The 24,715-nt window shown below is 45.9% G+C and overlaps 5 protein-coding genes and 1 long non-coding RNA gene across 9 annotated transcripts in view; 2 read left to right on the forward strand and 4 right to left on the reverse strand.

Moving 5' to 3' along the window:
- The window catches only part of LOC119131109, a 36,703-nt gene extending 36,024 nt beyond the window's left edge, over positions 1-679 (reverse strand). For 2 of the 3 annotated variants that reach the window (XR_005099586.1, XR_005099588.1), the window contains exon 1: positions 580-679. This is a non-coding gene — a long non-coding RNA (uncharacterized LOC119131109). The remainder of the gene's footprint in view (positions 1-579) is intronic. The other variant, XR_005099587.1, reaches the window with a different exon arrangement.
- A 473-nt stretch (positions 680-1,152) lies between these two features.
- On the reverse strand, positions 1,153-3,117 carry LOC119131089 (proline-rich extensin-like protein EPR1). The gene is made up of 7 exons (XM_037265233.1): positions 2,727-3,117; positions 2,426-2,503; positions 2,182-2,243; positions 2,029-2,115; positions 1,809-1,963; positions 1,625-1,741; positions 1,153-1,556 (listed from the first exon to the last, which is right to left on the reverse strand). The coding sequence occupies exons 1-6, from the start codon at positions 3,060-3,062 to the stop codon at positions 1,671-1,673; spliced, it is 789 nt and encodes a 262-aa protein (XP_037121128.1). The 5' UTR covers positions 3,063-3,117; the 3' UTR covers positions 1,153-1,556; positions 1,625-1,670.
- Positions 3,118-8,367: 5,250 nt separating this feature from the next.
- egfl7 (EGF-like-domain, multiple 7) lies at positions 8,368-13,467 on the forward strand. Its single transcript, XM_037265230.1, has 8 exons — positions 8,368-8,550; positions 9,657-9,864; positions 10,039-10,161; positions 11,108-11,220; positions 11,421-11,579; positions 12,456-12,535; positions 12,615-12,771; positions 13,213-13,467. The coding sequence occupies exons 1-8, from the start codon at positions 8,532-8,534 to the stop codon at positions 13,230-13,232; spliced, it is 879 nt and encodes a 292-aa protein (XP_037121125.1). The 5' UTR covers positions 8,368-8,531; the 3' UTR covers positions 13,233-13,467.
- A 1,415-nt stretch (positions 13,468-14,882) lies between these two features.
- On the reverse strand, positions 14,883-18,226 carry agpat2 (1-acylglycerol-3-phosphate O-acyltransferase 2 (lysophosphatidic acid acyltransferase, beta)). Its single transcript, XM_037265231.1, has 6 exons — positions 17,782-18,226; positions 16,436-16,569; positions 16,166-16,341; positions 15,972-16,067; positions 15,375-15,447; positions 14,883-15,297 (listed from the first exon to the last, which is right to left on the reverse strand). Exons 1-6 carry the CDS (start codon positions 17,976-17,978, stop codon positions 15,143-15,145), a joined length of 831 nt encoding a protein of 276 aa, XP_037121126.1. The 5' UTR covers positions 17,979-18,226; the 3' UTR covers positions 14,883-15,142.
- Positions 18,227-19,406: 1,180 nt separating this feature from the next.
- Positions 19,407-21,936, forward strand: ankra2 (ankyrin repeat, family A (RFXANK-like), 2). Of its 2 annotated transcripts, none has more exons than XM_037265227.1 (8): positions 19,407-19,977; positions 20,119-20,277; positions 20,360-20,425; positions 20,566-20,663; positions 20,733-20,858; positions 21,069-21,135; positions 21,243-21,343; positions 21,418-21,936. In XM_037265227.1, the coding sequence occupies exons 1-7, from the start codon at positions 19,671-19,673 to the stop codon at positions 21,329-21,331; spliced, it is 912 nt and encodes a 303-aa protein (XP_037121122.1). In that variant the 5' UTR covers positions 19,407-19,670; the 3' UTR covers positions 21,332-21,343; positions 21,418-21,936. The 2 variants fall into 2 exon arrangements, with proteins under 2 accessions (XP_037121122.1, XP_037121121.1); XM_037265226.1 differs by having other exon boundaries at positions 21,243-21,323.
- A 53-nt stretch (positions 21,937-21,989) lies between these two features.
- btf3 (basic transcription factor 3) lies at positions 21,990-24,174 on the reverse strand. The gene is made up of 6 exons (XM_037265250.1): positions 24,078-24,174; positions 23,522-23,590; positions 23,094-23,207; positions 22,825-23,026; positions 22,663-22,722; positions 21,990-22,409 (listed from the first exon to the last, which is right to left on the reverse strand). Exons 2-6 carry the CDS (start codon positions 23,588-23,590, stop codon positions 22,363-22,365), a joined length of 492 nt encoding a protein of 163 aa, XP_037121145.1. The 5' UTR covers positions 24,078-24,174; the 3' UTR covers positions 21,990-22,362.
- Between the last annotated feature and the right edge of the window lie 541 nt (positions 24,175-24,715).

The following is a 24,715-nucleotide window of genomic DNA, read 5'->3' on the forward strand; positions in this document are numbered from 1 at the left end:
ATTAAACCTCAGGGGACACCTTAAAAGTGCCGATTTGAAAATGGGCTTTGCGGTTGCCTTCCGTTGAGCTTCTTGCTTCTTATACAACGTCAAAATGATTCTGCTCATGCTGTCTGTTTCTTAGCAGGAGTTAAACTTGCCGGCGTTGTTGATTCTTAAGGCCCTTGATTAGATTAGATTTACATGGCAACATGTTGAGGATGGTCACTGCGGCCTGAAGCGCAGATCAACACAATCATTTGAATGTGACGGTTCACCTGAGCTGCACAGGTCAATGTGGGCAGGATGCGGAGGATTTCAATATGCAAATGAGATCAGAAGGCCCGTGAGCACGTGTACTTAAAAAAACATGTTTGTCCTCCCATGATTGCACACAAAGAAAAGGCCAAATCTTTGTTGCGTTATATCTGAGGTTTGAGATTTATGGAGTGATTTCAACAGAGCATTTTAAAGATAGACGGCAGAGAGCACTGAACTGCGTACAAATTTAGCTTTTCATTATCGGTTAGTAATGGGGGATTTTACGACTGTGGCATTTTACGCTAATAAAACCCACAAATGGAAACAAAAGTAACTCACCTGAAGACTGTCGAGCAGCTTTGTGAGGCTCAGCATAACTTAAAACGCTGCAACACCAAACTTTGGGATGGGAACAAAAAAAGACCTCACTGCTTCTTCTTGACGTGAAAAAGCTGAAGTGAATTTACATCCGCGTGACACGAGCGCCTTCTGGTGGCTACAAAATGCTCTACCGCCAATGTCCTTTTTTACGCTGTGCAGTTTAAAAAAAAAAACTTTACGTAGGCGATTATTGTGAACATTAATGAACATTATCTTACATAAACTAGGTGGACGACAGAGAGGTGAATTGATGCTTCACGTGGGTTTTATCAATTTTACCATTCACGCAGCGGTACCTGAACGCCGCAGCAGGTCTCCAAAAACGTCTCCAAAACGCAACGGACGTCAGTGGTGACCGGCAGATGGCGCCATCTCATCATAAACATCTTGGTGGTCTAGCAAATGGGTCAAAGTCTTTTGTGACTACATTTTTGTTTCTAGAGTGCTCAATGTGCTTCCACAATCTAAATTGTGGCCACAAGTAAATTTGCAAAACTTTTGGCCTCCATAACAATCAACCAAAGAAGCTAGTAAGACCAAATGGTGTTTAATGAAAGGAGGGGAAGAGTAAAAAAATTACTATTACATTACTTTATAAACTATTTACATACATTTTATAATACACAAAAATAATAGCAACAACAAGACTAACAGCATCCGAGCAGGTGCAGCAGCTTGGCGTCCATGCCCTCGATGTCAGATTCATCGCCCGAGTCGGGACACTTGTTGGGGGTGGGCGAGCCGGGAGAAGCGGGCGAGGTGGCACACGGCGCGGCGGGAGAGTCGGAGATGACGGCCTCCAGCCACGAAGAGAGCGAGGAGGACGAGGAGGAGACGAAAGAAGAGCCGGAGGAAGCGGGCGCGTCATCGCCCGCGTTCCTGTGTTCGTGGCTAGCGGCTGCGGCGTCGCAGCGCCGCCTCTTCTTTTTGGTGGCCTGCACACACAAAAACCTAACACGCGTCAAGACGTCGGAAAAGGCCGGGCTGATTGACGGGAACGCACGGCGTCGTCTTTGTCGCTGCCGCTGGAGCCGTCGCAGGACAGCTGCTCATTCAGCTTCTTCTCCACGTAGGCCTGTTCGTAATATTTGGCCTGCTCCTCCTTGCTCAGCGACGTCCACTGGCAACACCAAATTGAGACGGAACTCAACGTTTGAGATTCTACCGTGAGCGTTGCTCCGACTCACCAGCTGTGCCAGGAACTTGTTGACAGCCACGCTGTCCCTTCTGCTCCAGTTGGTTCTTCAGCGCCGGGCGCCGCTCTCGGAGAAAGCACATGAAGGCGTTGGGCGGCTTTTTGACCCTGTCCGGCTTGCGTTGCCGCTTGCGCTTCGTTTTAAGACTGAGGGACCAGAGAGCGTGCGTCAAATGAATGGGAAGTGTCTTACGGGACAGCGGAGGTCTTACCTGGAGGAGCAGGTGGTCGTGGGGGGAGGAAGAGGAGGCGGCGCGGACTGAGAGGCGTCCACCGCCGCGTACAACACTTCGCCGTTGCTACGATGCAAAGAGGATGTGAGCGGCGGCAGTGTCAGTCTGCGTGTTTGCGTGTGCGGGACTCACAGCATCCCGACGGCGTGCAGCGTGGCACCTTCGGGAAGCGGCACCACAGGGAGGCTCTTTTTCTGGAGACACAAAAAGCTGCAGTAGTGTCACGTGTCCACTAGATGTCAGCGTGTGCTGTTCTTAGGTTTCAAAATTTGTCTGGACGGCAAGCCGTCCGACCAAAATCAAAACCTGTAAATCTCCGATTGCTGAGGGACGGAGTTGTGTGTGTGTGTACGCGTGCGTGCGTGCGTGCGTGTACCGGCTGCGGTGGCGCCGTTGGGTAGCTGAAGGACGGCTGGCTGTGGACCACCTGAGGCGTCATCTGGCAGGGTAAGTACTGTGGGGAGAGGGAAAAGGTGTGAAACGACAAATGTAAACATGAACACGACACTCTCGTGGCAAACACAAACATCCTGGGTCGAGCGGCCTTAGCTTCAAAAGCCTTTCATTTTTGCCTTTTGTCTGTGTGCTCGAACTGGATGGTGGTCACACGTCTGAGCCATCGCCTGCTCTATTCTTTTTTCGGTAGCTCTAGTCCTGCCTCCTTGTCATCCACTTACCTGGAGACGGAAAGGAGACCCCGCCTGGCGGCTGAGGTGATAGGGGTGCATGAGGTACGGGTTGAACTGCGGCCCGTATCCCATACTGGGAAGCGGCACTAACTGGGGGTGCGGGATAAACGGCAGGCGCGGAGGGAAGCGGGCCGGCTGAGGGCGGGCGTCAAACGACATCCCGCCGTACAAGGGAGACGGTGGGGGGTTCAAGGGCGGGTGAGGGGGGGGCGTGTTGGTGGGGTCACACATGATGTTGGAGCACAACTCTTGCAGGGTGTCGGCAACATCCTGCCACTCGAGCTCGCCTACGATCTGCTCAAACTCTTCCCTGAGCTTCTCCATCAGTTCCCTGATGACCTAGGCTCGCCCTAACTCTGGCCTCCAGCTGTCACACACACACACACAAATTAGATAGAGAGATATCCAGATAGCGCTTTATTCATCCACAAAGGAAATTGACAAATATGGAATAATAAGAGAAATACTTGTAGTAGAAATATGTGCTTATAACAGAAAGATATCAAATCTTTCAAGACCATCTCCGGTATCTTATTTTCGTTCATTTTGGGAGCACTTGACAGTGAAGAGTACGCAGTCCAAGTTTATCAAAGGACAATACAAACATGATGCAACGAGTAGCAAGCAATCCCATTGAAAATGCGCAGACGAAAGCGTGACGTCACATAGACTAGACACCGGTGGTAGGTTAAGCATACAAAGACATGTACATACTCTTTATTTAATTATCATCGCGAGGTAAAAGGAATAAAGTGCTCAAAATAGACAAGATTTGCGTTAATGACAGAGCGGACATTTGCGCTCGGCACCATTTTAAGAACTTCGTAGCCGTCTCATAAATGAGGATTTTAATTGAATAGTGTTTCGTTTTTCGCACTTGGACGTATACAATAATGTGTAATAATAACAACAAAACACTCATCTTTCCTTTTCCTAAAAAAGTAGTTTTGTTTCAAAGTTGTACTTTTGACTAAACACTTGATTTGACGTGTTCAGCTAGCAGTTAGCTAAAACGCCCAAGTTGTACAAAAGCTCTTTGGCTTTTTAATGTTTTTATTTGTATGCTTTATAGACAGCGGCTTACCAACTGTAGTTGTTTATGAGTCGGTCTTGCGTGCTGGTAATACGGCACAACTTGGCCAAAGTTGTCGATATTTGTGCAGTTTGCGGTCAAGTGATCTCGATCTTGCGATGAAGTGGCGTTTGCTGGAAGCTCCGCCCCCATCTTTCGGAAGCGGGTCGCCATGGTAACCTCAGCCGCGTCACTAGCTCACGTGAGTCATCCACGGTTCCGTAAACAATCTGCTTTTTACGGATATATAACACGCGTTTTTATCTTTATGCAAACCCCCCCTCAAACTAGCCTCATGCATTTGAGCACAAAAACACACTTTATGGTTTCCAAATGTCTCCTGCGACTCAGCGGGAGTTTGGCGGCGTTAAAGACGTCGGCGACTCATTCAAACCCAAACAGGGGGTTTTTTTTAAAAATCCAAGTCCAGACAACTTTTAACTCTATAATAGCATATGATGACATTTATTTCTAACGAGAACTGATTATCTAGAGGGAGCTTTCTTTCTTTCTTTCTTTCTTTCTTTCTTTCTTTCTTTCTTTCTTTCTCCAGAAAGTGAGTGAACACGTGAGCAAGCTGTGCTGCGCCACTCGAGCTGGCTTGGTCTCCATGCACTTCATGCTCATCAAGTGCGGCAAGAAAAAGTAACTGCAGGCTAATAAAAAAATACAATTAAAAAAATCTGTGGAGTTGGATAGTGTACGACTCTGACTGAGCACAAATATTTTCCTGTTATGGGCGACTTTAATTCTGCCCTTTGGCTTGGGAACCCCCGTCCTTTCTTTTCAGCAATGACAGCGCAGTAGAGGCCACTGGGCCAAAAAGGAGCTTTGAGGGGGCAAACCGGAGCGTTCTGTGTGAAAGGCACCCACCATGGGAATTTGGGGGGGGGGGTCAGGAAGGCAACAGAGCAGTTCTCCTGCCCTGCTGTTTTGCATCTGATCATCTAAATGCGGAATTCTGCATCCGCTGTGTGAAACCGCACAGTATTACGCCGCTTTGCTGGGTTCTGTGTGAAAGGTACTGGACCTCACAATGAACGCAAGCACTCTTTATGAAAAAAAAAGCAGAATTTTTTTTCCCATCTGGAGCTTTAATGAAAACACAACGTTAGCGAGGGGAGCCGCTCATTCATCACTATTATGAAACACTCACTCAATCTCAGGCCGAGGCGCCCGGTTGCTGGGAGCCAATCAATCATGCGGAGCGATGACCGGTCGCCGGCTGACCGCATGCAGCCAAAGAACTGTTAGCGTGCCATTACGAATAGCCAGCGTGCTTGCAAATATTAGCTTTCATGACTTACTGCGGGCGCTCACGTCATCCTCGACTATTGTTGACTTTTATTAGAAGCCGCCGCAAAGACAAAAAGAGCCAGCACCCTCCTTGTCTGTTCATCATTTGATTATTGAGAGGAGGGTGTCAATGATTGGCATTTTCTTTGTTTTTTGGGTTGCGCTTCTGGCACATTCCGTCTCTTGTGGTGCCCCTCTCGTCCTCCCTGACACTGACCTGCGTGTTATTGTTGCGGGGAAGCAGCCGGCCAGCGGAAGTTCTGCTCTAGGAGATTGAAGCCGGTAGCTAAATGACGCTTCCTGTCTTCCGACACCCCATTTCCATCCCCCCAAAAAGTCCTTAGGCCTACGCTCGCCCCTAAACGCATGTTTGATTCAACAAACTATCACGAAGGGTTTGTATTCAACATTAGCTTAGGCTAGCTATTAGCAGCATGTGAAACAATAAAGATATAATCAACTCAGATGTCTTGGCTCAAGCAGTTTGCCTCTATTTAAAGTGCAAATCCCTGCAAAAAGGAGGCACCAAGGGGGGTCACGGGGGTCCGGTCTGCAGGATCCAGATAAATCCAGAGGGGAGTGGGCAGGAAGTGCTCTCACATCACTTCCCGTCTTTGTTGAAGTCGCTATTTTCAAGGCTCGGAATGTCGCTCCCGTGGCGTGGGGGTGAAGGAATTCAAAACAAGTTCATTAAGTTGCGGGTGAGCCGCGAGTTCTACAACGTCGCCCACCTTGGGCCGCGCCCTGCTCACATCCTGCGGCGGACCGCCCGCCCGCCGCGCTTTTCGCAATGTGAGCGCGCCGAGGTGAACGCTGTTGTTTTTCCCAGACGCTCTGGTTTAGCTAAGCTATTTCTTCCAATTTTAAAAAGAAAAAGTCGTCATAATGATGTCGGACGTGGCGGCCGGGTTGCTTCCAGTATCTGATGACATGCTAACGGAGCTATTCAAAACATTTAGCCTTTAGCCGCCGTTCCGCCATCTGCAAAAGCTGTCAAGCTGTCAGTAAACGTTAGCTAATTCGACAGGGATCGAATCCCCCGGGACACTGCTGAGAGGGGCGGGCATAAATGAAATCCCTCCGATTCATGGATGATATTTCACAATGAACTTTTTCTGCCCTCATTTCATTAGGGGTTTCCGAAAAGTGCAATCTCCAATATGTGACAACAATCGCCACGTGTTTGTTGTTGGTCTCGGCCAAATTATTCACTATATATATGAAGCCATGCTCTACGTATGACGTTTTTACGTTTAAGGCCCAGGGAAACGTCGTCGCTGCAGGAATTGCTGGCAAGTGCCGCCCGGGTATGTCCTGCACGTGACAACAATCTAATGTCGTTTTTCTTAGTCTGGCAGTAAAATATTTACGCTATTGGCCCACGGGAATCGTGCAGGGATTTGTGGCTTGTGCTGTCTGCTTCCTATACGTGACAACAATCTACTGGATTGTTACTATGTCCAGTCTGTGAGGGGAGGGCTAATTTTGCCAGAAACACTACAGCACATTCCAAACATTTATCGTCTCGCCTTCCATAAAAGCTGTCAAGCTGTCAGCAAACGTTGGCGAGGCTCCAGCCGACTTGAAGAAACATCAAATCCCCCGCGTGAGTCCGCCGGCTCCGTCTAATATTTATGGATTTGCGCCGGGAGTGAGTATGAAGTCACTCCGGGACGAGGCTTTCGCAGGAACATTTGGAAGAATCCAAGAGAGTACGCAGGGGTTAGAAACACGGAGGGAGGCCGTTCAAGGGAAATCACAATGTGGATCGGCCAGCCCAATATGCGCATTATTAGTCGAGGGTTCGCCGCACACACGTTTTGCATTATCCCGGCTTTACACCAGGAAGCGCCGGGACCACCGAGGTAAAAGGGGGAAGGGGCGGCATCAGACAAGCGTGCCTTAGCCGGCCGGGGAGGAGGCTGGTAGAGGAAAAGGGTGTCAGGCCTTGGATGGCAGGATGTCCTGTTTGGATGGAAACCCCACCGAGAAGAGAAAAGGAAAAAAAACAACGTGACACTGCTCGTGATTGCAAAGATTTGCTACAATCCTGCGAGGGAAAAGCGCAGAACCCAAACATGGTCAAGGTGATCTTCTTACTCTCTGCTAATGCACTCAACAATGTCCAGAATATACAAGTCGTCATGGAAACCACCCCAAAAAAAGAGCAATTTTCAAACCTCGAGCGTTTATGGCAAGTACGTGTTGTTTCCTATACGAGACAACAATCTACTATTAAACATTCAAGTCCCGCTAAAATGACCAACAATTCTCCATTTAAGAGTTTGAGAAAATGTTTTAAAATGCCAATTTGTGGACCTCGGAGACCACGTAGCTGCGTTTCTGGCAAGTGGTGACTCTGTCCTACACTGGACAACAATCTCCCTTCTCTTTATGTGTCTGGCTGAATGTGGCAAAAACATCAAGACTTAAAACGTGACCCCACAAAATGTCTTGAGCAGCTCTCCTCACGCTGATGTGTGCACTCTCAAGTGATAAAGCTTGAGTGGCGGCGCAGGCAACCGCCCCACCCCACCCCGCCCGGCCCGGCTCCGAGGTCAGCGCCGCTGGCCCTTTAGCCAAATCTGTCTGACGCAGATCCGCTTCCTGCGCGAGCGAGATTGGTATTGTTCGCATGGAGCCGGCACGGCCATCTCGCAGCGCAGCCGTTTCCTCTTTCCTGTGGAGGAGGAAGCGGTGCTGATGCTGACCCCGCCTCCTCTGCCGATGCGCTTTTGGATTCCAAAGAACGAAAGCGGCCGCATTCCTCGCACTGATTTGCATCCTACCTTGTGGTAGTCAATGTTCCAACTTGAGTTTTATTTTGGTTTTTCAAAAAAGCTTACTTTGTTTTTGTTTCGTTTTACATACAGGGCATTTGTAGAGCACCAAGTGACTTGAAATCAGCCTCCTGACGAAATGAAGTTAGCGCTCTTGGCTTTGACCTGGGTTAGGGTTCATCCTATTGCCACAATTTCCTATGAGGACGCTCATCCAAATTAGGATGGTCCAAACATGAAGTAAAACCCTCGTCTGCACAGCTCTGCACATTAAAATCTCATTTGCGGAGCGTGTCATCAAACCAATAGAAATAAAAAGTGCTTCCAAATCACTTTTAGTCACAAGATGAGAACACGTATGTGCAGCCCTTTTTTTTTTTTTATCAGGGCCTAACAGTGACAGGAAGTCCGCTTTGGGGATTGTCCGTGCAGTTCCTGGCTGCCTTAGTTGCAACAGGAAGCGCGGCATAAAACCAAGTGGAAAAACGCCCAGAGATCATTTTGGAGCACAGAGGAGGACTGCCACTGCCACCGCCACCGGGACCAGACGAACCAACACCACAGACAACTACACAATGGAGGCAGCCGCTGGGCCACAGGGCCGTAGCTCAAGGGGAACCACCGGGGCATTTACCCACGCAATTAATGGCCTGCACATGCAAAGGTAAACAATAACAGATGTATTTTCAAAACATTCTGTTTCACAGTTTGTAGTTGCAACGACTACTCGCAGTTGTGTTGGAGGCCAAAAATTAACTTGAGTTGATTTTAAGCAACAGATAAGATTGTTACGAGCCATCAGTCGGTTAATCCGTGTTATTTATTAATACAAAAATCAAAGATAACATTTTCAACAAAAAAAAATTGCGTATTTAAATTCAAATACAAGCATACAAAAAATGTCAGATTTTCACATCCTGATTCATTATTTTAAAATTGTATACAAATTAAAATGCATAAATAGTATATTAAACAAAAGAACCATTTTAGTCCCTAACATCAGAATTTTTTGCATGTATGCAATAAAGTCGATTTTAAACATTTTTTATAAATACATTTTAAAAATGTAAAAGCCACAAAAATCTAAAAACAGTCATTTTCTCAATCTAACCACAGCAAAATACGCTTTGAAACACAATAAATGGAAAAAAAAAAAAGCATCCGACTGTAATTCGGATTTTCAAAGAGACAAAAAGGATTGGAGACGTGATGACGTCACTAAATAGCTGGGGGTGCCGAGGGAGGGGGGGTCATGAGTGGGGGGAGGTGCTCCCATCACCCCCCATGCGCATCGTGTGTGTGACAGTCTGAACTGACCAGCTACACACACACGCACACACACGCTCAATGGATTTTTTAAGACTATCACTCCGATTATCATCACTGGAATTATAACAAATTTATTTGAATTGGACGATTAACCAGAAGCAAGTTTTTTTCCTACTTTTTGGACACTTCCTAGAGCAAAGGTGACAATTCGGTGCGCGCTTCTTTCCGTTTCGTTTACGTGCGGGAGTACGCGCTCGTTTAGCCGCTTCGTACGTGCACGCCACAGCAGAACGTGCGCGCGCGCGTCGTAAGTCGACGTTTTCGGGAGGGAGTTGGGAAACTGCGCCCTCGGTGTGGACAATTGTGGTCATGACACGGCGTTGACCGAAAATTCAAAATGACTTCGGAAACGGAATATGATGTAACTTTGCAAAATATTACACATTTGTTCATGTTTTCAAAGTTTTCTGTGATGTAATCAAACGAGTTTCTGCCTCACAGGTGGTCCCCTGGTTGGAGGAGTGCGTTGCAACCCGCCCCGGTTGCCCCCTCCTCTTCTTCGCTCCGGCTGGCACGGCTCGGAAGAGCGTGAGAGAAAAAGAGAGAGAGGGGGAACGTCGTGGGAAAGGAAAATGATCCAAACGACGTTCCTCGCCGCCCTCCTCGTACTCCACGTCGCACACACACCCTTGGCCTGCGCTCACTACGGGTAAATCACAGCCCTCATTTTTTAACAAAATATACATGTATAGAAAATATATATATATATTCATATCGTTTGCTCAATAAAAGTCTTTTTTTTTTCCAAATTTTAAAAGTTTCCTTGGTTTCACGTGCTTTAGATGCAATAGTAATAAAATTTTCTGTCTGGCTCTCTTGCTAGGAGGAGAGTGTGTAGCGGCCGCCAGCATCATCACGTCGTCATGGCAACAGAGTCGTACGTTCTGCCGCTGCACAAGCCCTACATGACAGCGTGCCAGGGCCACCGCCTCTGCAGCACCTACAAGTGAGTCGTCCAAATCTACAGGAATATTACCACGCAAAATAGAGAATTTTTCAAAACTCATCATTTCATAATAATTTAAAAAAAAAAAAAACACTAAATTCACAATTGAATGTTTTTAAAGAAATACTGAGGAAGGTTTAAAAAGTGTGCACAAATGTTTACCCGAGAGGATAACGAGTGGGTCAAAGTGGAATGGAGTTTCGTTATCAAGTATTTTGTGTAACTACGGGAAATGTGCGCCCATTGAGACCGCTCGAGTTGTTTATTTTGGTCGTCCTTCTCCTGGCTCGCTTGTTCCCACCACAGCCAACCCCATTTTTAAACTTTTTTTTTTTTTTTTTTTTTAACTCTCGCTGCACCACCCTAGTCAAATCAAAGCATTCACTTTAGTGTTCATGCAGGCTGTGCGCTTTCATAGATATCTAAGTTAAAGGGCGGATGGAAGACAGCTGGATATCTTCTTCTTGGTTATAATTTGTCCTCCGCAGTCACGTTTTTCCCGACGTCTGCGGTAGGCCGAGAGAGAGTGTTTACTAAATTCATACCAATCCTCAAAGTCCCGATTTGACATCAGTGCGCTATAACAAGATGGGAAGACCAGATACATGAAAGTGGCGACAAACTGGCGAGTAGGCGGAAGAAATCTGGACCACCGAAATGAAAAAAGTCTTCAATGTAGTGTCGTCCGTCTGCAGTACTTAACATTGTTTAAATTTAGTGGACATCAGACAAAATCTTGACAAGGAGCTCATCTATGAATGACCCTAAAATGACCGTTTCGAATCAAAATGGCCGACTTCCTGTGTGTTTTGGGTCACGACTTGTCGAGAATCTTTGTTTTGGTTGGTCTATTCTCGATAGTCACTGCTATAAAGTTTCACGTTGCTAAGTGGCTCTGACCTGGTAGAGGTCGTTCTTGAAATGTTGACATTTTTTGTCTCGACAGAACAGTGTACACGGTGGCGTATCGCCAGGTGAGCAGAGTCGTGTCTTTCTCCAACTTCTACCCAGAATGTTGTCCGGGATGGCGACGCTTTCACTCGCTCAACTGTAACCAAGGTAAACATTATGTCAAATTTCTAACCATGCTAAGCTACATGCTAATTGACTTTGCGAGGTTAAAATTTCCACAAGAGATTCTATTGGTTGTAAACGGGGAACACAATTTGAGAAAGCCCTTCTAGGTTGGACTAACAGGCCAAATTGTAGCACTTGTCGTGGAAAATTGGGTCATTCTTGAAACCTTCTTTGCATTCCAGATGTGGACGAGTGTGTGGAGCAGCATCCGTGCTCTCAAGGGTGCGTCAACACAGTCGGTAGTTTCCGATGTTTCTGCCGCGACGGTTTCTTCCTAGCTGGGGATTCACGCTCCTGCCGACGTTTAGAAGCATCCGATTCCACTCCAGCGCCACCAACAGGTGAGTGAAGGGAAAACACAAACAAACGTGTATCCACAGGTGTGTTGTGATTTTTTGTGAAGAAGAAGAAGACCAAGACGAGATCATAGCCAGCCTCGCGGCTCATTATTACTTTTGGTACGCGCTATGCCGCTCTCAACTCGTACCGTGAGTAATAATGCACTGCGACTGGCGCCCCCTACAGCTCTCTCAAAAGTATGAATGACAGGATATGTTTTTCCACATGATGCTTCGACTCCTCCCATTTTTTTTAAACGTTTATAAATTGTTAAAAGATTCAAACTTACAAAAAGGTTTTTGGTGCTAGGCTATGCTAAGCTAGGTTTGTCGGCTGCAGCTGTACCTTGATCTGGAAACATTTGTGGAGGAGACTTCCATTGTCTGGCTATGAAAATGCTAGGTCAGCAGAGAGCAACATTCCGCTGTTGGAGGAGTTTTTTGTTGGCCCGCTTGGCCGACACCGCTGCTTTTGCTTCCAGTCAATCTTGATTCCTATTGCATGATGTCATAGTTTGAGTTCAGGGCGCTAAATAGGTCCATTTTTAAGTCACCTTTCAAAACATCCCCTCAGCCTCCCTGCAATTCCTCCATCAGCCACTGTATATGGACCAATATAAAAATTCTAATCACCATTAAATCATAATTTGAATTAAACCTTTAAATGACATTCATATTATGGAGCAAGTTAATATAATTACGGGGAACCTACCAGAAATTGAAGGCTGCCACTGGCAGACCAGAAAGTTCGGCTCTGTTGCGCGATAACTTGAATTCGTCTGTCAATCAAATAGGTTCGTGGGGAAACGCCGGTCATTTAGGGGGAACCATTTTTATTTCCCCACCCGCTAACGTTACGCTTTACACCAAACACTGCAGGCGGAACTTCAGGTATTATTCTCAAGAACGTGACGGAGGAAGTGCAGAACTTAAAGAGCAGAATGGAACTTCTGGAACAAGTACGTACACAGCACACACGTATTTTTCTCTGTATATTTGCTTTCTTCTCCAATGATTAATTTTCGCAATTCCCTGCAGAAGCTGCAGGTGGCGCTGGCGCCGTACAGCAGCGTTTTCCCAGAGGAGGGTGGGTCGGAGAACAGCGCCACCTTGCTGTCGCACTCCTTCCGCCAGCTGGACCGCATCGACTCCCTGAGCGAGCAGATCGGATTCCTAGAGGAGCGTCTGGGAACCTGTAAGTGAAGTTTAAACGCCGGAAAACCAGGAACAAAGAAAAAATGTGAAGGGGAAATAAATCCATTAGGGCCTTCATAAAACTATTTTAAAAAATGCAAATAAGAAACAAAGCAAAGGTTTAATGTTTGGACAAAATCTGTTTTTCAGGTACCATTTTCAGGGGAAAAAATGCTAGTGTGAAACTCTTGCTTTTAAAATGTTAATTTTTTTGGTGAAAATCAGTTTTGGTGCCAAGCAACATGAGACTCAGCTCACAATTACGTGTTAGTTCACAAATATGTGTCCTGAAAAGTCAAAGCACCTAGAGGTTTTTTGCTAAAAGACATTTTTAATGTGTACCCCAACTATCAAAGTGTCTCAAGTTTTTTATTTGAAAGATTGGAGCTTATGACCATTCTAAGGATTACCTTGTAAAAACATTTTTTTCTCCCTCCTTTAGGTTCCTGCCAGGAAAACTAGCCGCTACCAAAACTGAAACATGGCTGACACACGCACACATCAAGATCAAGATCATCGAGTCGTCGAGTAATTGTCAAACAAATCAGCAAGGGAATGTTTCCTCACATGTTCGCAAAGTGTTGTCTTGCTTTAAACAACTGTAACATGTCTTTGATGGTTCTAATAGTGTCTTTGATGTCTTTTGTAATGTTTCTAAAAATGTCTTTCACATTTTATTTAAAATTACAACCAGTTAGTTTTCAGTTAGATTTTTTTATACAACCTTTTGTAATAAAACATCAGCAAGCAAAAATGAAATGAGTGCTCAATAACGAAGTAGGGAACACGACATATTAATAATAATAATAAATAAATAAAATAGAGCTGTGTGTTGAAAAATTTTGCAAGGCCTCCACAATTATCCCATTTATTTTAAGTCTATTGAAAAACAAGATATATTCAATAATAGAATACTGCAAAGGGGGGGGGGCACTCACATATACACACACAAACACAGACGCTACAAGTTATTACTTATACCCCGTCTTTAATAGCTTTGGTGAAAATAAAAAAAAAGACAATAAATAAAAGCACCAAAGAAATCATGTTAGAAAATAATTTGCATCTTAATTTTCCTCGACATGACAGGAAAGGTGGAGTCAAAACAACCACAGAAAAATACAAAAGTAATCTTTTCGCCATGAATTGCCACACTTTAGTTAGTATGAAAGTGATCACCCATATAATAACCCTTACTGCTCGACCAATCAGATGGCTGGATGGTCAAAAAAGGGGCGGGCTCTTCATCCCTGATGCATTAGCAAACAAAAGCAACAAAGTATAAAATGGATCAAAAATACTCAGTTCGGAGCATTTTTTTGGTTTGGTTTGACATTCAAAATGCAAATATTTGACAAAAGTAATTCTTATACGGAAGCCAACAGTGTTGTTACTTTATATTTTTGACAGAAAATTTTAAATTTTTCAAAACAAACTCAATCTTATAACAGTAAACTGATTTTTAGGGGAAAAGCTTCAACACAACTGGCGTAAACAAACTTTTCAACAAAGGGACAGTGCGGCTAATAAAAAATCTCTGAGAATTAAGTCATGGCAGAAAAAAAAGCCAAATAATTGGTTTCATAAGTACTTCATATTCCTACGACATTTGAATGCAACACTAAGCTATGGCATTTGTGTGTATGTGCAGACATGAATGAAGAGGCGAGCGTCACTCGTCAAACCAGCTATATATTGACTCAATAGACGCGTGCTAGCTCCAAGGCTAGCTTAGCGCGCAATGACGTCAGCCCACTTTAACAACACACACACACACACACACACACACACACACACACCACACACACACACACACACACACACACACACACACACACACACACACACACACACACACACACACACACACACACACCACACACACACACACACACACACACACACACACACACACACACACAAAAAAGACGCTAAGTGGTGGTTAGTAGCTCGCACACTTATCCCAAACAAGGGACACATTCGCAAAATACGACTCGAGGGTGAAATTTGTTACAAAGTTTGCTGTAGCAATGCTACGGGGTTAAGTCCCTATGCTAAAACGTCATCAGGGTGAAAGAAAATGCAATACGGCAGACCTTTTTCAATTTTTTCCCCCCAAAACAACCCAAACAAAAAGGCAATATGAGAGGATCACCCCAAGAAAAAAAACCCCCAAAAACCTGCATCCAAAGCGAAGAACGCGCGAGGGCATGCACGAAAAACAACGCACATCCGTACAGCTGGGCTCGCCGTCCGTCACTCCGCTCGCGTACCTCGTGAGGGTCGGGACTGTGCGGACCGGCCGCCTGGCCGGAGAGTCGCGAGAGGTAAAAGTGGCACTGGGCTGAGGTTGACAAAATGGCGTCAAGTGCTCAGTGCCTGATGGGCCCGTTGCCGTACGCCAAGCCGGAGATGTCCAGGAAGGCCGAGCGCATGGCGTCAAAGGACTTGTCGGCGAGAGACGCCACGTCCTCCAGCGTCATGCCCTTGGTCTCAATCTTCGGGAGAATCTTCAACCGGATGGTCCCTGCGCCACAGGTGGCAAAAGTACTCACTCGGGACTTGTGTGGGGAGGGGGGGAGAAAAGATGCCAGCAGTGCTTACCCGACTTGAACTGCTTCTCTTTCCGTAAGTAGAAGTTACCGTAGGAGGAGAAGACCACTGGTATGATGGGCACCTGCCAACAGGGTTAGGGTCAGGGAGATTGTTGTCACATGCCACTACTTGCTAGAAATTCCTCTGTCAACATCCCCCCCCCCCCCCCCCCCCCCAGTACGCAGATTCAAATGACTTTGCCCATTAGCCTATACGTGTAGAATAATTTAAAAATGTTGAAATAAACGACGTAGATCCCCCCCACAATGTTTGATGACCTCATTTGGTAAAGTTGCTTCCACCTGCTACGGCCTGGAGCAGGGGCTCTGAACAGACGCTCCCACTCGTGACCCGTGGGGGGGATGCGGCTCATTAAGGCGCGCAGCTGTCGGTTACCCCGTGGCAGAGCGACGCCATCTTCTCCACAATCGAAAACAAATACGAACAGGAACCATTCGAATCATAATCGTCGCTGTTGGAGAACAAATTGAGGCTACGGGCCTTCCTGTTATGGGCACAAGTGATGGAAAGCCCCTTGAGCTTTAATATCCATCTTAAGGTCGGTCGTGTGGCTTTAGGTACGTGACATTTTGAACAGGTACTGACTTGCGCTTGCACGGCCAAGTGGAAGGCGCCTTTTTTAAAGGGCAACAGGTCTCCCCGCTGGTTCCGCGTTCCCTCCGGAAACACCCACAGACGGATCTACGGAGGGTCACGCACAAACACATTGAAAATCATTTCAAACAAACGGCAGGGTCTGATTTCAACATTCGATTTGAAGCCGCGCTTGAAAGTGTTACCTGCTCGTCCAACATGGTTTTGGCGGCGTCGCCCAAGACGCTCTTGGCGTCGCTGGTCTTCTTGCGGTTGATGAAGATGATACCGCCCAGCCAGCAGACGATGCCCACCGAGCCAGCGTAGATCAGCTCCTTCTTGGCGATCATGGTGCAGCGGTCGGGCAGGATCTCCATTAGCCCTGCGGGAGAAAGCCACAACATCAGCCACGATATTCCAATAAATTGGTCGATTCATCGGAAAAAAAAAAGTCGTCTGTAAGGGGCACTACCCACCCAAAACGTCGAGGGAGCTCTGGTGGTTAGAAATGATGACGTAGGGGCCCGGCGTCTGCAGGTGCTCCCAGCCGCTGACGTCGAAGCGCAAGCCCAGGAAATACTTGACGTGCCGAACCAGGCCGCGGACAATCCTGATGAGGACGAAAAAAAAAAAAAAGTTGGGCTTCAAGCGAGGGATAACAAAGTGCATTGCCACCTTTGACGACATTTCGTCTGGGAGAAAAAAGTCACTACTGGTCCGACATCTAAATACTCGTGACACGTTGTTGCATCACATCCCTTTGTCAGCAGCGCGTCCTCGTTTAAACCCCAAGCACGAGAGCGTCTCCATTTAGTCCGTCGGTATTGGCTTTGTGAATATCGCAAGATCTCACTTGGCTTGGCTTACTTTGGCTCCAACTGTAGCACTACTAAACTTAACATCCAACCTTTACCCAAGATGTCAGGATCTTTTTGTCTTATCTCTCATCAGGCCACTGATAAGGCAACTGAGTTTAAAAGCCGTCAGTTATGCAATTCCTCGCTTCGTGCTGCAGTTTTTTTTTTTTTCTAACCAGCCATAACAACAAAGGACTGAGCTGCTAAGGGGTCATGCTCAAGGCTGTCCCTTGGTAGTTTCAAACTCAATGCAAACATTTCAATGCAGACAAAAAATACCAAAAAAAGCAAATTGTTTGATTCTTAAGGTTAGTTTTCTCCACGTTTGATTTGACTGGGCCAACTAGATCAAGAAGGGATGTTAGTAAACAAAAAACGGTGGGCGTATAATGGAGCTTTGGGACACAATATCAGAGATTATGTTGGCTCTAAATCTGATAACCTGCACACCACATGCATGTAAATATTCAATCTCTTAATATAATATGCGCACACACCACAAAGCGGGCGGGATAGTCCCGTGCGGATGATCTCGTGTTAGAAAGCATATTTTGGGAAGATAAGCAGTGGAACTGTAATAAAGACAGTTTACCGTTTTGCAGCCGCAGCATTGTATCCCTCGCGCGCGCACACACACGCGCGCGCACACGCACGCACACACACACACACACACACACACACACACACACACACACACACACACACACACACACGAGAATATTCCAGAATTTGACTACGTTGATTTTGTTGTGAGAGGTTCAACATATGCTAACGTTGGCTTGGTTTTAATGTGAATCTTTAAAACGAGTTGGAACGAAAGAGGAAGCGAAACAGTTTGTTGACATCGGCAGTAGAGATTGAGACAGATTTATATACATTGGATTTAGTGGATAGCCTATTAGCCTTGCGAGCTAACGGGCAGCCAGCCGATCGCGCTGTCAAACCGAGCCCAAGTCAAAACTCACTTCATGTTCTCGACGTCCCTGCCGCCGCTCTTGAGTACACATAGCGGTATCGCCACCAACGCCAGCACCATCATCCAAGCCACGTAGAAGATCTTTTTGAAATAAAATATTAACGCGTGACCGCTGCTCCAAAGCAGCAGCAGCAGCAACACCGCGAGCGGCATCACCAGCGGGGCCATCCACAAGAGAACATCCATAGCGGGGAAAAGAGGGAAGCGGGAAAGCTCGCTCGCTCGCTCAGGCTGGCTGTTCGGCTGGCTGGCGGGGGCCCCGCTCACGCTGCTCGGCAAAGGAGAGGCGCCGCGAGCCGGTCAAACATAACACGGTAGTCGGTACTCCCGACCATGTATCGCTATTCATCTGTTGCGAGGTGGAGTCCAGCCAGCACACGGTCGTCGTCATCCGCAGTTTTTTTCTCTTCTTCTCCAATTTCCGGGACGGCGACTGCTTGTACCGCTGTATGTGACGTCATCAGCACCGTTAGCTTTGGATGCTAATTATTTCATCCTAAAACGTTATTGTACACAAATAAAAACTTTTTGGGCTCCCTAGCTCCAAACATTTGGTTGAATTGATCTCATTTTTGTCAATTCCTGTCTTTGATTAAATTATCATTAAAATTCGGATGCGGAAACTAGATAACAGGATAAAAAATCCATAATTGCAATAATACATGTTAAATTACTTTGCAATTTATTTGGAAGAATTGTAAAGCACTTCCAAACCAATATCACAAATTTGGATTAATATTGCATTTTCCCACGCTTTTACTTAATTGTATCTATAATACCTGTAATATGTCATTGTTTGGCACAATATGTAAATTGGTAGTTAAATTAGCATTAGTATAAAAAAACCTAATTGGTTAGTTTGGTGTAATTGTAATTTACTCAATCCCCAGAATGAGACTAGCATGTACATAATGGGATTATTGTGCTAATCCAATCCATGGCCATATAATCTGAGGCTGTCTGTTTGGAGTTTTTTGACTCCACTTGACACAATTTGGAAGATTAGGAGGGATCGTTTGAGCCTTCGTCCTGATCACATCCTGATCCATGAGTATAACTATGAGCACGGCAAACGGTATGCCAGCTGCTAAACCACCAATTTTTATTTATTTATTTAGTCGGGGATGAATTTAATGCACTTTAAACACCAAAGACATTTATGCCTCCAAGACAGTTGAAATACATCCGTTCAAAACAAATTTGGGCAGTTTATTCCCAACCAAATTTAGGTACAGTGAAGACAAAACAAGTCTACACACCACTTTTTACATGCAAGGGTTTTGTGATGAAAAAATAACCAACCATTACTGTAGCCAACAACTCAACTAAAAAAGTTACGTCAACATTATGTTCAGTTTGAAATTTGAACATAAACACTGCACTAAGATGTCGGAGGAAAATTTCACGTTACTAATAAGTCAATTAAAATACATTGCATGAAATAAAAAAAACATGTTCAAAAATAAATGTTTGAATACCAACGGCTGTAAGGATGAAATGAAATGTAAAAATAACTGAAATGAAAACATGCCCTTTATTTTGTTAGGAAACATAGATTCTCATTTTCCTGTAGTGCACTCATTTGTCCGCAAGACGGCGGTCACGCACGCACGTTTTTGTTGGCAAACGAAGAAGTCAAAAAACAAGATGGCGCCGTTATCGTAGCCTTTTGTAGCGGTATTTCATCTTAAAATTATTACGACTTTTTTTTTGAAAGCGCTTTTAGCATTTATTTTATATTTCCTATTTTATGCTACTATTTTATCCCTTAGACATCAACTGTGCCGACTATTTGTTTCGAAGCGTTATGACAACTTAGCTACTGCTGTGTTAACATCGGCTGTGTTGACAACGGAGCTATCAGTCGGTGACCGAGAAATGGACATAGTATCCGGCTCGGCGTCCGCGGGGACCACCGCTGCCATGTCCGACGACATGGAGGGCCTGGGCGGCAGCGGCGTCTTACCCCATCTGGACGCCATCAAGACGGAGCAGGGGCTGCCAGTGAGCGGTGCGGAGGAGGCGGGCAATCCCAACGTGGCCATGGGTATCAAGTTCATCCTGCCCAACCGCTTCGACATGAACGTCTGTTCCCGATTCGTCAAGTCTCTCAACGAGGAAGACAGCAAGAACATCCAAGACCAGGTCAACTCCGACTTGGAGGTCGCATCCGTGCTCTTCAAAGGTTTGCATGGACTGACAATTATAACAAAATCGTTAGACGTGATGTAAAAACAGTATATTTAAGTAATACCATTGACTCTGCCCACAGCTGGCTGCCCGTATTACTAAATGTTGCACGAACATGTGCCTGTTATATTTTCAGCGGAGTGCAACATCCAGACGTCTCCGTCCGCAGGCATCCAAGTGCGCCACGTGTACACGCCCTCCACCACCAAGCACTTCTCCCCCATCAAGCAGTCCACAACTCTCACCAACAAGCACCGCGGCAACGAGGTCTCCTCCACGCCGCTCCTCGTGCACTGTACGCCCGCTGCTGCCGCCACCTGCACCTTGGCCTTTCATTCGCAGCAAAACGTAATCTCCTCTTTTGTTTGTCTTGCCAGCTTTATCCATTCATCAGCTGGCAGCTCAAGGCGAGATGGTCTTTCTGGCCAGCAGGATCGAGCAAGGTACACGTGTTCGTGCTCTGCAAAGGCTTTCCATCCAGTCTACAAAAACAAAACAAAAACCTGTCACGTTTTTGTATTTTCCACCACGACGAAGTAACGCAATCTTCTCATGGGAAACGTCACCGTTGTGTTTTTCAAAGAGACGGTGATTAACGCACAAGACGAGGAAGGCTTCACTCCTCTCATGTGGGCGGCGGCACACGGGCAGATTGCTGTGGTGGAGTTTCTGCTCCAGAATGTAAAGGCATTCAGACGCGTAGGGTGCTATAAACATCAACACAATAACCATGATGCATCGTGCGTGCAGGGTGCCGATCCAAACTTGTTGGCCAAAGGACGAGAGAGCGCTTTGTCGCTGGCGTGTAGCAAAGGATACACGGACATTGTCAAGATGCTCATCGACTGCGGCGTGGACGTCAACGAGTACGACTGGGTCGGTCACACTTACAATTTTTATTGAAATTTAAGTTGCCAAACTAGGTGAAATTCAAACAGTAAAATTAGCTGTGACGAGCTGTAGAAATGGGAGGGGGGGGTAACCAGCAACCGTGCTTAGTCACAGCTGTGGAAAAATAAACCCATTAAGACAAAGAACAGTCACATTTGAGGAAGTACCTTACGCTCATGTTGCTGCTGCTTTCAGAACGGAGGCGCCCCGCTACTCTACGCCGTGCACGGCAATCATATCCGCTGCGTGGAGCTGCTACTCGGTAAACACACACACACAGGCACCTCCCACTAGAGGTTCCCATCGAGAACAACGGTCGAGAGAAATAAACATTTGCACAATAATAAATCAAATCAATTTCATTTGCAGAGAGCGGCGCCGATCCCACCGTGGAGTCGGACTCGGGATTTAACGCCATGGACATGGCCGTGGCCATGGGACATCGCAACGGTACGTAGGCAATTTGAATGTTGAGCTCCGCTAAAAAAAGGCAGAACATGAAAGGAACGTAGGTTTGATGCTAATGCTAATTGTGCGTGTGCAGTCCAACAGGTGATGGAGGCGCACCTGCTCAGGTTGCTGATGGCCATACGAGAGTGACGCCATTGACGACTGCGCTGCTTGGAGCTCATTTGACGCTTGTTTCGGTTGCTTTTGCTGCACGTTACCCACCACACATTATTTATTTCAAGCCTCTCGATGTTGTTACTTAAAAAAATGTTCTATTTATTTTTAATTTAACACCTATTGTACTGTTTTTAAATTGTAATTGAGTTTTTAGTTTTATGTACGCATTTTTTAATTACACTGCACTTTAAGTGCAATTTAAAATCGTCACTTGTTTTTAATGTAAAATACGTACGATTTAAACTAATTTGTGGTTAAAAAAAGTTTTGCAATGATAATCTTCCCTTCAAAAGACAAAATAGAAATTGTGTAATTAAATTTCAAATTCAATGACAATTTTGTAAAGTAACCCACTATGTGTGTCGGAGGCATTAAGTCCCTCTTGTATTTATCAAACTTGTTCCTGTTTGGAAGTAAACAATCGTGCGCATGTCTACACGGTTGTCTTTGTGGTGTTTTGATTTAAAAAAAAAAAAAAAAAAAAAAGTTAAGCATATCTACTCCCATCTTTTTATTCTCCTCAAATTCATCTTTAGCTCCAAAGTACATCATCGCAACGACAAACGGAATGAAGTCTAAAACAGTTTATCTTCGCCGCACGCTTACGTGAGTCGCTAAAAATGAAAAGTTGCATTTGTTGATTGACAGTAGCTACACTTTTTTTGATTGCAGACATGGCTATTTTTTGTTGTTGTTAAACGAGGCCACATATGAACAAGATTCAGTAACGCGGAGGGAAAATATTTTACATTCAATCATTGGGCAGGACTGAGCAGGGGGGGGAACTAAAAAGCACGCAGATTTGGGCACCCTCCCCCTCTGTCCAGTCTTAAGGTCCCCCATTTTTTCCCGACTTGGTCCTCTAGTTTGCTTCATCCTTGGATGCCTCATCAAAGTTCTCCACCAGATCTGAAAGCGCACAAAAAGTGCAAAATGTAATCGTCCACTGATTGGTCATGGATTTTAGCAATTGATAATCATAACTCCAAAATCATTATCGATAATCCAATCGCCACAACATTTTTCATCATCACGAGGAAGCATTGTTTTTTTTACATATAGTTATTTACCATTTGCCACCTAAAGGCCCAAAGTGCCACAGCCACTAGGTTGCTGTTGAGAAGAACTGTTTTGGTTAGTCAAGGGAAAAAGAGCAACTGACCTGGCACTTCGTCGTCGTCTTCTTCTTCGACTGTGGCGATGGGGACTTTGCCGTCTGTGGCTGCAGGAAAAGAAGAGACCAAGCTCTCGTTTAAAATGACAACTATCCAATATATTCTTATTTGGGCTTTGAAAATGTGAGAATCTGGAAGAGGGGGAGGACCTTGCTTGGGCAGGGCCTCAGCGAGCCTCCTAAGGCTGGTGAGGCTGTCGGCGCCAAGCTGGTTGAGTATTCCGGGCAGCATCTCTGTGAGCTGCTTGGTCTCGGCGTGGCCCGTGACGGTGAAGGTGTTGGCGGCCAACGACGCCTGCACTTTGGGATTGTTGAAGTGGATCACCGTGCCCTGATTGGTGAACATGTTCACCTGCCAAAGTCCAAAAAGCTGTTCAGTTGGGGCCCTCAGGCTCACCACGCTCACTTTTGGCTCCTACCTCCTCGATACCGGAGATATTGTTGACGCCGAGCTTCTTCAAGGAAAACTGCAGCTTCTTGTCGTCCGCCGTGGCTGTCCTGTGCACCACCTTCTTCTTTCGCCGGGCGCTGCCCTGGAACACCAACGCGCAAAATTCTCTTTACATACACCAGGTGGCTGGGACCTTACCTACTTGAGAAAACAAACTTCTAAGTTCACAATAATTGGTCGCAATGATCACTAAATGTGATAATAAGTATGAGTACTTAGTACCCGTGAGATTTCTCAAAACCAATAACCTCTGAAAAATAGAATGGTATCAAGCATCCCTAGTAAAAAAAAAGAAGAAAACAACGGACGGCTTTTCCTGGCATTTTTTTTCTAAATCCAAAAACTTAGCATTTGAACAACTGCAACGTTTACATGTTGGCTGAGCGCGGGACTTACCTTTCCTCCAATGCGGACCTGCGCCTGCAGCTTCGCTAATTTCTCCTGATTCATGATAGTTTCTTTCATCTGTAAGCAAAATGCGACCTTCATCAACACAACACCATGCAGCAGGAGCTTCTCACCTAAGCACACATGAATCTTTACAGCATGTGAGCGTCACCTTGTGCGCCAAGTTCAAATGACAACTTCATTGAAACCTAAAGTTTCACCTTGGCTTTTTATTTTTTTAAGGCTAACTTGGACGCTAAAGAATTGGACTTGTCGCAGCCAAACCCAACACATTCACAATCGGGTTTCCTGGTAGGTAAACGCGATAAGTCAACATCACGATCAGAAATACAATTTGCAAAACAAGGTGCGGCTATGTTTCGGAACGGCTAGTGGCCAGCTAACGTCGGCTAGCTTGTCAGCTTTCAGCCGCCTCGGGCAAGCGACGCGCAACAGGCAGCAAGCAACTTTATGCGTCCGCCCTCCCACACATTCGGACAGATTCGGAGACGTTGTGTTCACTCTCGGCGCGCCAAAACAAGCGGCTGAAAACCTCCGCGCTCACCTGTAAGCTAAGAGCAGACACGCGCGGGGAGCAAGATGGACGCCAAATAGGAAGACGGAAGTGACGTCAGGCAGAACTGCCGCAGCTTTGGTATATTGACCAAAGGGCCTACTGCCCTCCACTATGTCTCGCAGGTTCTTACGCAGCCAAATCCGTTCGGGCCCACAAGCTACCTTCCGTTTGCCACTTAATGCTTCAAGTATTTTATTTTTCATTTGACCAAACAAAAGGTTCGATTTTACGTCAATCCTCAGACCACACTGAAGCAAACTTTTCCAAAGTTACTCAATGAAGATCCCATTTCTTTTCAAACGATTGAATTTGTTAATGCTGTCGGTGAAACGAGTTTGATGGACGGCATCTAAATGCGCAACGTGTGTTCTTCCATTCCCAATGGGCTGGCTGGTCCGTTCGCTCTCTGTGCTGCATGCCTATGGATCCCACAAGATGGCGCCAAACTGGTTGAATTCACTGCAATCAAAAGATTTGACCTGACGCTGGCTGGCGCTGGAGAGGTCAGCTCACCGATGTTCATGGGGCTATTTAAGTAGTCAACGAATAAACAAAGTGCCTTTGACATGACCAAAAGTCAGGCAACAGAATTCTGTCCATTATTTCCCGGAGGTAAATGTGCTAAA

Source organism: Syngnathus acus, chromosome 12 (assembly GCF_901709675.1).
Source record: "Syngnathus acus chromosome 12, fSynAcu1.2, whole genome shotgun sequence".
NCBI classification, from domain to species: Eukaryota; Metazoa; Chordata; class Actinopteri; order Syngnathiformes; family Syngnathidae; genus Syngnathus; species Syngnathus acus.